The 12,030-nt window shown below is 39.8% G+C and overlaps 1 protein-coding gene across 1 annotated transcript in view; it reads right to left on the bottom strand.

Moving 5' to 3' along the window:
• The window catches only part of CDK6 (cyclin dependent kinase 6), a 132,864-nt gene that overhangs the window by 100,788 nt on the left and 20,046 nt on the right, over positions 1-12,030 (bottom strand). The window contains exon 3 of the mRNA XM_072328405.1: positions 2,316-2,451. Coding sequence (XP_072184506.1) covers positions 2,316-2,451 — 136 coding nt within the window. The remainder of the gene's footprint in view (positions 1-2,315; positions 2,452-12,030) is intronic.

The raw sequence follows: 12,030 nt of genomic DNA, 5'->3' as shown, positions 1-12,030 counted from the left end.
CAAATCTGGAAAATAAATGAAGTATGAATCCATATTAACCTCAAAAGCCAAAGTATAAAAAGTCAGATTAGTAATTTAATGATGTATGTTTTCTAGGTTAAATGGTCAGTTGCTGCAAAATGGCAGTATTTCCCTTCCACAAGAGACGCGTGCTTTGCCACAGTGTCCACCAGGAACTTCATAATGACATCATCATTAGAAAGATGTTGAAATGTGTTAGGAATAAGCCCTGAGAACCTCCATCATGTCACCAATGGTCGCGACCCATCAGCAAACCCATTAATAAACTGGATGTTTTTAAGGTACACGAACAGTGAAGCAATAAGGTCCAATTTAATTCAGCTGGTCCTATTTTATTTTATTTTTTCTCAGTGCTAAGCAGAACTCAAGGACACAACAGCTACTGTGCAAATGTTAAAATCAACAGAGATGACCAAGTAAACTCAGGTCAGTCTACGATTCTACGGAACAGCCTCTTTACACTTTTCTTCTCCTATTGAAAAGATGAATTTTACCCTCACTAACTTCTTCTGGTGAGATTTACTCTGTACATCAAACAACAGAACTCTCCTTCCTTGTTTCTGCATGGCCAAATTTCTCCCTTTTACCGTGTCAATTATCAGATATATCAACTGGGTTGAACTAGTAAACTGTGTAAGCAGAATAGCACTTTCTAAAAGTAAAACCAATGATTTCCTTCACAAGTATAAAGTGCCATGAAATGCGTATTTGTGCATTCATATTACAATATACATGCACGAATTTAGAGCAGGGTTTTAGAAAATTGGAAGCCTTTCAGCACAGTGCTCACTTCTTCCAATTGCTTTACATGCAACATAGCTCAAAAGATGTTTCAGATTTCAGAGACTCAGTGGTTCAGTTCCCATCTATTTCAATTATCCAGTATGACAGTATGCCTGCTACCTTTTGTGTTGTTACAATGTTAGATACATTGATACACGGATCCCTTAAGTACCATCAGTGCTCTAGAAGGCTACGGAAGCCTTAAAGCATTAACATAAAAGAGCCCCTTAATTGCTAGAGGTACACGCCAGTCTTTTGCAGGGACTGAATCAAAGCTGTACTCATTTTCTTTTTTAAGTTTAATTTTATCCTCTAGATAAAATACTGCTTAAAAATGCAGTTTTTGGAACTGGATGACTTTATATGTTTGTGAGTTTGATACAAGTGAAAAGATCTTTATCTGTGTAATATTATTTCGTACTCAAAGATCAGACAACATCTGAGCTTGAAGCTGTTAACATAAAGTTCTACTACTACTAAATTTCAAATAGGTCGTACGTTTTCTATTTTCCTCCCTCTGGTCTTTTGCCAGCCTAAGAAGACACAACATACCTCCAGAAAGGTTTTATACAAATGCAAGGCAATCATTCTCTGAAAGCACGCCGTACTTTTCATCACAAAAAAAGTAATGTTAGATATTTAGTCAAAATGTGGGAATATCAGCCCTTCTGCTTCTTTTCCCAGGCTTAAACGTTTCGTCATACATTTCAATCTGTGATCTTTGATGTAGTACTTCACAATGAAATTCCCAGCAGAATAGCTGTAATACGTGTTTCAGTACCAGTAATACAAGCACATTCTATCTTGGGAAGAGGTCTTCCCTTGCAAATGCAGAATATGAGATGATGTGATGCGAAAACTTAATGCCCATCCTCCTAGTTACTGAGAGCCTTTCCAGCCTCTACAACACCTCGTTGTACTACCCTCTTCCTTGAGCCTCTGTGCACTGCAGAGACTGAATTCAAGCCCCACAGATCCATAGTGAACATTACCTGCTCTTGAGAGATACAGACAGGTATAGAAACCTACATATGTCAGACAGAAGGACATGACATGGAATGAAAGGAGCTTCTCAGGGAAACCAAAAGTAAAGTGAAGGTGTAGCTGCACAGGACTTATCTTATACATGGTAACAATTCCTAGTGCTCTACCTAGGGAAGATTCAGGCAGTCTTGGACTAAACAGTAATGGAATGATCTGCCTACAGCTGTGAGCAAAGGTCATTCTCAATGGTTTGGAACAAATTTGGTAGGCCTGCACTAAAACAGGAAAGAGTCACAGGAATTAAAAATCTCCAAGAGAAAAAAGCAACTACAAGATTTCCACCAAGAAAATACACTGGTCAGTGAATGCGGACTGTTGCTCTGCAGCTTGTGTCCCAACCTGGGCTTTACTCAATTTTGATATGACATAATGTGGTCAAAATGCAGTTTGCCTGAGTAAGGTCTTTGTGATTTATCTGGGTCCTCTTTATCTAACATTTTCTGAAATGCAACATTAGTCTTAAATACCTTTATAGTTTCAGTAGGCACTCCAGGCTCTGGAACTTTATCCAAGTAAGTAGTCAAGTCTTGATCCACATGTTCAAACACCAATGTTAACTTGGTTTCTCTGTCTGTTCGTGACACGGTGCACACATCAAACAATCTGAGAGGAGGGAAGGAAAAAAGAAGGTAAGTTTACAGGAACCGGCACAAACATACCTTGCAGCTCACACATACCTATTTAAATGCACAGAGAACTAAAAAAAAGAGCTTTCCAAAGGTAACGCAGACTTCAAGCTCTTGATTCATCAGATAACTACTGATACATTGATAATATGACCTCTTTCATGTAGGGATTATAATATGGGATTAAGTAATAAGAACTCATCGGCTTATCAAAGTAAAATAATTATATGAAAAGAAAGTATTCTCTTGACAGAGCAACCAAAGTTAATACAGAATCTGACCTGACATTTATCCATGGTCTATGCTCCATCAACCTTACTCCTTCTCAAAAACACAATATAAGTAACATCTCTAAGGAAAAAAAAGATACAGGCTGCCTGCATGAACCTTCAGTTTCTTCCCGCATAACTCTCATGTTCACCACTATGTGCCTTTAGAATTAAATTTTCTTTGCTAGAAACTGAATTTTTGTGCTGATTACTCCTGCAGATTTCCAGAAGCAAGGAATACATTCAGAGTCAGGATACAGCTTGGAAAAAAGCCTTAGGCACAAGATGCCACTGCTAAGAAAGCTTTCTTTCATCACTTTCTGCCACTCTTCTACAGGAATTTCTTTATCATTTTACCATGTTGCAAAACATCACATTCAAACTCATTTTCAAAGCTCTTCGTAACTTTGCATTCCTATCTGATTACTCTATTTTCTATTGTTCTTTTTTTAATTAGGATCTTTCTCACCTTCTCTGCTTCGTCTACTGTGCCAGCTTTTTATCTTCTACACAGAATTCTGCCCATCCTTCAGTACTTCACACCTATTGTTGTACCACCGACCATCACATTCACCATCCTCCCTCAAGCCCCACTTCTAAAAGAAGTCCTAACAGGAAATCATCCTACAGATGGAAGAAAGCTGTTCCCTGCTCACATACTTTACTGATGTGTGTATTCACTTAGTTGAAAAATTGTATGGACTAGTCTGCCTCTCTCTAAAGTAAGGCAGAAAATCAACTGCTACTTTTATAAGGCGACAGTAGATCTAAGAACATACATTAATACTATTACTAAGAAAGATATCTACACTGTTAAACTGAAAAACCTCAAAAGCAGTACTACTTATTTTGGTCAATGTCATAGCAGTCGTATTCTTTTATTACATGTGTCTTTTATCCTCTCACACAGAATAACTGCTCGCTTACTTTGTGGAAAGTGCTGGACTTCTGATCATTCTTTTCAAGCAATGTTTTCATCTTTTTCCTAGGACTAAGTGCTTTATATACAGGATCTGTAGACAGCAGATGACACACAAAGCATTGGGGGACACTTTTAAAATGTCACCTGAGAACAGTAGAGGCAAGTACCTTGTACAGAGTCTTCTTATCTTAAATACGAAAATATTTCACATAGGAAGGGAAGATAAGGATTGGCAAAACTATCTGCGAAGACTGCAATCAGTTTAAAAGAGCATTACGCTTCATTTGAGATGGTACAGATTTAACATGCTATGGCTCTGGTCCCGTTTTAATAGCATTTCCTAAATAGTCTTTGGTCAGACACTTGAAAGTTCTTCATTAGACATTATGTTTTGAAAATGGATGCGTGCACATTCCTTTTAGCCTGAAAGAGCTTCTCAGTGAGTAATAATTTGGGAACTGGAGTTACAGAACATGGAGAAACCATCGCCTACCTCTTTCAAGAAAATGTAATCTGTGCTTAATCTCTAATCATCACATGAATGAATATTTATTGAGTGATTATGGGAGCCTAATGACTGTTAACAGCACATTACTCATAGGGATATATAGTATTCTCTTTGTGATTCTCTTAATGGGGTATACAGGGAGATGCCCTTGCACAGTGAATCAGTTTTGTGAAAAAGTCACAAACCTTCCTGAAAAGTTAAATTTGGTGGTATTTGGCGGGAAGTTAATAATCTGTAATATATTTGTATAAATCAATGTGGAATGTAGTCGGACTGCCTATAACCCCAACACATGCAAATAGAGAGGAGCCAGACAGGTCTGAACATCTGAACGTAAACACTGGAAAATATTTCCAACTGCATGATTTCTTTGTGTTGACCTACATTTACCTAAAAATGTTCTAAAACACCTCTTTTGCCTGCTACTTAATACACTGGCAAAATTATCCTTTCAACCACAGCAGAATTATTATTTGCTAAAAAAAGGAAGGAAGATTTCACTGTATACAATATAGAAGCAACGTGAAACTTCCAACTCACTGCAGAAGGAAACGCTGATTCTCCATCAAATTCTTCTGTGTGGGGCTTATTTTAATGCTGGCGTTTTCTGACATCGCACAATTAGGAACTCTAAGGAGTGCAATTCTAGTCTTTTATTATTGAGCCATAATACTATCACAGAGTAATGATATCTTTCCCTTTTATATGTGAAACTCTAAATGGTCTACTGCTAACAAACCTCCATATCTTACATGGGGCTGGTTGGAAGCACTTTGTGTTTACTCACAAGAAACACTGCTGTTGCCTTAAAAAGACAATAATTTAAAGCATACCTTAAATGAATCTGCAGTGTTACAGAAAGACAACATCTGGCATTGCCTGTGCTAATAATCTTGAAAATATGTAGGTCACTCCAAAAGTAATGCCTCCTATTTATTTATAAGGAAATTATGACAGACACAAAGAAGAAAATAACTATTTGATAGAATAAATTTTCAGCTACAAAACACTATTTTTCAACACGGTCGCCACCATTAGCTATGCACTTTTGCTAGCAACGAACAAGAGCTGCATGCTGTGCTCGTATAAATCTGCACGGCTGTCTGGAACATGGCTTGCCCTTCACATCACTGTCATCACTGCTGAAATGCACCACCCACTGCCCCACTGTACCCACATCCACCGTTAGGGTTCCATAAACATTAACTAAGCATTGATAAAAATCAATGGGTGCAATTTTTCCCACACAAAGGAATTCAATTTCACACCTTTGCTTCATATGCACTTCCATGTCAGACACCATTCCTCCATATCTGCTGCCCTCTGCCACATGGCAACAACTTGTTACCATATACTGGGAAGGTTCAACCTCTTCTTCCATAACACCAACATCCACCTTTGATGTCATGGGCCAACACAATAAAACAAGGTATTACTTTTGGAGCAGCCCAAACAAGATTGAACAAGACACAGCATCTTAATCAGACAGTGTCCATAGGGACCAAACTATTTTTCATTAATTTTATTATTTTACATCCACTATAGTCAGTGACCAACAGAGTTGTCTTCTTTAGTTAGGCATTATTCTCTTGTGTGCACTAGTTATCTTTCATGCCATTTCCTCGTGATTTTCTCTACGTGACGAGCCAGCTCTGTATGTCAACGCCACTCAGAAACAAGCACCAGCAAAAGGCCTTCTATTTAAAGAGTTAGGATGTGGACACCGTCCTAAGTGAAGTAAACGTACTTCAATTAATACAGGATTTCCATACGGAATTCTCTGTAAACACAAGCCCTGCCCTTCTATTGTACTTACAAATGAAACGATTGAATTATTTGATTAAAGTAAGATCCGCTATGGGAAATCCTGCAAGTATTTAACACGATGTTTGGCCGGAAGTCATACATTGCCTGATACGTTGATCTGAACCAGCACACTGTTCAACACACTTTTACTGAGTATCTATGTTTTAATGCATTTTTTCAAGTTAATAGTACTGAAGTAAAAAAGCTTATCAGCTACAAATCCGTGCATCTATTTTACAAAAATATCTTTCTTTTTTCGAATGTAGTAAAATAGATGACACATCCTGAAGCTCCTGTTATTTCTTACAAGTAATCTGGTAAATGCAACCCCGGTTCATCTTTACTTTACACCACAACATCTGAATACTAAATGCTTTGAGCAGAAAAGAGGCAGTTTGCCAATTCCTTTGAAAACACTGCATATATTCTGACTGGTACTAATTTGCTAACAGCTTCTAGAACGACCTTCAATGTTATTAGAAATGCTTTGTGAGATGCTCTGAGAACTGTTATAAAGTTACCCATTTTCAAAAGGAATAACCATTTTTCTTTTTGCTGTGCAAACTGAGGCAGCAGAGATGGAGATCAAAACCATCAGGCTACCAGACTTGCCACCTGCAGAAAATACCAAACAAGAGATCTGACTGTAAGACCTGAAAAACTGCAGGACATCAGCTCCCTTGGTTACTCTCAAACAGATGAGTAAGTACAACTGGAAAATTAACCAGAGCATAAAGGGAATACTTGCTGCCAAAGCATCCAAAGGCTTATTGTTATTTTTATTGCAGTAGGGCTAATCCAACACGAACAAAGATCCTGTTACTTTGCTGGTCACTCAGAGCACAGAACAAAAAGACAATCTCTGCCCTCAGAATTTCAGAGTTTCAGTAATAGGGATTTACCATAATTTTCTTAAGAACAGTCTCTTCCCAGGAAGAACTGCTTACTAGATTGTGTGACAAAAGAAAAAGAGAACTGGAGACACTGAGAAGGAGAAATGTTTAAGGTGTTTCCAGGTTTTCAGAAGTCTGGACAAAGATTCAGATGGGAAAGAGTCTGGTGGTCTCAGTATAACTCCCACAGGTATTTACCACATGATAGAAAACCATCACAAAATGTACGTGTGACAGTGTTCATGCAAACATAACAAAACTGGGATACCAAAGCTATTACAGCTCATGGTTGAGGTTTATTGACAAGTATGTTTGGGGCAGCCTGAATAGTTTCTGCTTTCACTACACTCAGGTTAATCCTGCCAGTACATAATTTTCAAGTGCTCAAGAATTTCAGCCTCTCATACCTAAAAGCATTGAAGAATGACAGTCAGGCATCCGTTGGGTCCAAATTTCAGCAGCCTTAGACTCTTCTGTTCTCTGGAAGCCACTAGTCTGTAAGATCTGTCTCCTCACTGCTTGAAAGCCCTTCATTCAGCCCAACCTTTTAAACGAAGTACTCCTGGTAAATGCTAGTTCCCCCCACACTTTTAACCTTAGCTACCTTCTCCTTAGCTTTTGAAGAAGAAAAACAGTCTGCTAACGGAAAGCAGTCTCCTCTTGGGATCACATATACCAAACATATTTTAAAAACAGGGACGTATTTCAGATGACAAACACAATAGCTGGGCAAGTGAACTGGAACATGTGCGTTATGAGAACCATGTCCCACGTAGCAAAACAGGAAATACAGCTTCACACTCAAAAAACGTATGATAGAGCTTTTTCCCTTTGTTCAGGACATGCTGCTTTGTCTCATCCTCATCAGCAGTCACCTGCTCCACCATGCTTTTGTGAGTTGGCACTTCTGACATTGGATATAGGTTCTTTTTGCTCTGAGGAGTCTTAGTGAAATAATTCTAGATGTCAAAAGAGAAGATGCAGATGAACAAGCCTCTAAGTTCAAAGTATCTCATCTTTTAAGTGTTTGTGTTTTGGGGTTGGGTTGGTTTTTGGTTTTTTTTGGTTTTTTTTTTTGGGTGATAACATTTGTAAAACACTTAGTAATGCCAAGACCTACGTTCCTGTTTCAAAAGTGCGTGAGTCTTAAGAAGCCTCTGAATGCACTTGTCATGCCAGCTGCACCTGCACTGCGTACATTGCTATGTAGGACATGCCTCCCTGGCAGACTGCATGATGATGCAGAGACACTTGGACTACTCTTGACTGACCACGCTGGTGCAGAAACAGGCAGTGTGACAGCATGGCACTGCCTGCAGCACAGCACTGTAGTCCACCTGGAGCTCCTGCCAGCAGCAGGCAGACACCTCGAGTCAGTCCATTCATTAAAACAATCCTGGTCATCTTGGCAGGGACGATGGCAACTCTTAGTCTCAAACACTTATTCTCTGCATTTCTACTGGGTTCCTGGAGTTTGTGAGACATTTTCCCAGCCCTGTTGTCCTCCCCCAAAATAGTAACAGGGTCCCTTCTTGTCCTCAGCATCAGATAAAATAAATGAGTTTATCTATCTCAGACAGGCAGATGCCATGCAGATAGATGTCACCCATTCACTATCTGCTGGGCACAGCACAGAACTGCCACGCAGAAGGAGCAGCGTGATGCAGGCAGGGCAGGCCAACGCCCTCTCCTTCAGACCCGCCCCAGCTGGGCCCAGCCAGCATTCCTGCTTAGAGCCCACTCAGCAACAAGCTTTAAGGGAAGGAAAGGGGATATTAGAATGACAAGGCAATCGTTCATCTGCAAGTTGAGCTTTGCGCTGTAATTTTTTCCAGTCTCTCCCTTTCTGACTTGGAAAAATTATTTAAAATGCTTAGCTCTATAAAAGATGTTTTTGTTCTTTAAGTGTGTGTGAGGAGGAGAGAGACAGCAAAAGCGACAGAGAGGAATAGATGCTCTTGAAGGTGAAGTAAATAGCACTGGCTGAAGCCCCGTGGTGTGGGCTGCCTGGGCAGGCGTTCAGGGCCTCATGCTGCCTAGGCCCGGCCTGTGGCACCCTGTGCTCTGTGCTGGGCCTCCTCGAGCTGCGGTGAGCCCTGGTGCCAGCCGCAGCAGTTCTGTGATGCAGACAAATGTCTGCTCCCGTGAAACCACCAAAACTCATTTTCATATTCGACAGAAGCCAAGATTTGTGCCCAAAAGATGGAAAGGCCAAGCGCATTTACTCACCGCGCCACCCAAGTCACTAACGGATTCAGTTGCTGAGAGATTTACTCCAAGGAAAAGTATGTCTGACAAGATGCTCTCTGCACCTCTCCTTGTTTATAGCATAATGCTGTCTTTTTCAGTCCTAACATTTCTTGTTAGGCCATTTCTTGCTCACTTTCTTTGCGAAGGGTGATCATTAATAGGTGAGGAACAGAAATGAATCTTATGAAGGCTAGTAATGACTGCAGCACTTCAGCTTTAAGGACTAACCCTACAGTTGACCAGTTTTTCAGAGTACTTGCTCCACACGCCAACAGCTTCATCTCATTGGATTTTAAATCCCAGCTGGATGATTACCTATGGCAAATAGCAGCCTGCTGGTACTGGTGCCTGCCCTGTGCGCTGCTGTTAGATCTCTCTGCCAGGGGCAGACAGATCACCCTCATGTCAGAAGAACCTTGTTCTTCTTGTCTGGCAGATTCTGCACAGTCAGCAGTTGCCATATGACCTACTTGTGGCACTCTTTTACGACCCTGGAGCACACAAATGTACACTCGGCACTGTGACATGGAGTGTGCTCCCTGTAAGATCCCATAGGCTTCCATTTCAGAACTCAAGATCCTTGGATTCATGGGAAGTGCGTGTACACCCCCTCTTAAATGTTTCAGATTTTCCACAGAGCACCTTCCCCAGGAGCATTTTGCTTTCCTTTTTGCATTCTCTAAATTGCTCAACACATAAATAAAACTGATGCCTGAATACTGAATTTGTTTAATTCAAATGCAACGAGCACAGCAGTTACCATAGGCTCCCAGCTATACCTTCTGCAAGATGGGATGCAGCAAAATGCAGTCTCTGTTCACGGGTAGATGACAAGTGAACTGCTTGTTACAAATTCCTCCTTTCCATTTACATTCAGAAGTTGAGTTGTGCCAAAAATAAAATCTAAATCTAAGTTGATAACCTCTTTCCAACTTTAATAAAATCAGTGACTCATCTTCCAAAGACTGTATAGCTGCATAAGTTATTACTTATTCTTCAGTAGTTTAATAACCTAATCTATCTACACTTGAGATAGTCAACTGCATAGTGATGCCAACGTAACCTAAAATAACACAGGAAACAATAACCCTCCACCTGACACAAAAAGGAGTCACAACATATGTCACAATCATATGTCCTGCTGGATTTTCTGTACTGTCTCATAGGGTAACGTCACAGCAGTTCCTGATGCATTTTACTCAACATTTTTTAAAGTGCTAAGTAAATCTCATGCAAACTGGATTCCATGTTCTTGCTTTTCAGAGATGCACAGGCAAACCTGAATGACAAGAAGCAGGTACTGTACAGGATGACAGAAGAAGCGTGCTTTTTGAATACTTAAGCCTTGTAAGGATACATTACTACAGTGCTTCATAGGAAGAGATGGGACTGGATGGCCTGTATTTTTCAAGGCAGGATCAAGAGCTGACTTTCACAAAACAAGAAGTCTCATGTTTCAACAGTACTGCAAAATTCACTGTGAAAACGAGTAGTAAAATAGAAGGGGAAAAAAAAAAAGACTAAATTGGCTAAAGTTGACAAAATTGATACACACAAAGTAAATAAACAAAGATTAGTAATGACAGCTCCTGATAGAAAATCCAAATTCATTCTTTTTAATCCCTTGTATCATATCATTCTAATGTATTCAAGGAATTACTAAGGTAGTGTAGTGCAATGTCTTCAGTGTAACATGCTGCATATCCATGTATTAAAAAGGAAGTAATTAGTAAACACAGGAGTAAAACAGGGAAATAAATATTCAACGGTTACTGTCTTGCCCAGTATTTATATCTGGGGCTGATTATTATGTATCCTTTCTTAAATACAGTGTTCTTGGATCTAAAGATAATCTTATATCAAACAAAATCATTTTTAGGAGAATGAAGCAGGCACCACTGTGGGAAACCAGGTGCAAATTTCTTACAGAGCCTGTTTGTTCATTGGTACGACACCTTGGTCAGCAAGACTGGAGCAGCATTTTCTGAAATACTTTTAGATTGGTCAGAACAAAAACACGGTTTTGGAGTTGGGGCAATAATGTGCAGAGGAAAAGGAGAAGTACTTGTCATAAATCTGTATCCTGTAAGACCCACCTGCCCTGAACTACCGAAGAATTTTGGCGGTGCTTAACAGCCAGCATGCAATCAGCCTACGGTACACATAGGTACCTGATACACGGGACCTGTTGTAGTGGACCTGCTTGAGCAAGGGGTTGGACTCAATGACCTCCAGAGGTCCCTTCCAACACCTACAATTCTGATTCTGTGATAAGGAAGCACACATTGTCTAAAGCTCAGCCTCCTGTATATGCCTGGAATTTTTCAGAACTAAAAACAGAGAAGCAAAAAAAAAAAAGAGTTAGTTTTGTGTGCACATGGAACAAAAGACAAAAGGCCAAGAAACGTCATCTTTCTCTCCTTTACACGCAGCCAGGCATTACCTGAACAGGAGCAGCACAAATCCCTGTATGCCATTTAAACACACACCCACTGTGATGGTTGCTATTTGTGGTTCCTGGTATTGCTTTTCCTATTCACACAGTGAAAATTCTGCAGATTGTGGCCCTGCATGTAAGCCACTTACCTCAGTGTCCTTATCTGTACCAACATCTCCTTCCTAACATCTTTACCAGCTTTATAACTTAAGGTAATTTCTGCATATTTCTATACTTTGAAAATGATTTTCATGATTTACTGCACACAGTTCTTTGCAATATTTGTTTTTCCTTAACTTTTGAAATAAGCACAACTGTGAACCACCACTTTCTCAGACTTTACGTGAGGGACTAGAAAACACAAATAAGAACAAGCTCTTGTTATCTGACAAATGGAAGCCACCTATTTACCACCGATTACTTAAACTGCATAAAAGCAAAATTTATGATGTCTAAATCTGTTGAAAGAGT

Source organism: Excalfactoria chinensis, chromosome 2 (assembly GCF_039878825.1).
Source record: "Excalfactoria chinensis isolate bCotChi1 chromosome 2, bCotChi1.hap2, whole genome shotgun sequence".
Taxonomy (NCBI): Eukaryota; Metazoa; Chordata; class Aves; order Galliformes; family Phasianidae; genus Excalfactoria; species Excalfactoria chinensis.
The sequence above is the reverse complement of the archived record's forward strand: the minus strand, read 5'-3'. Positions and strand labels throughout refer to the sequence as shown.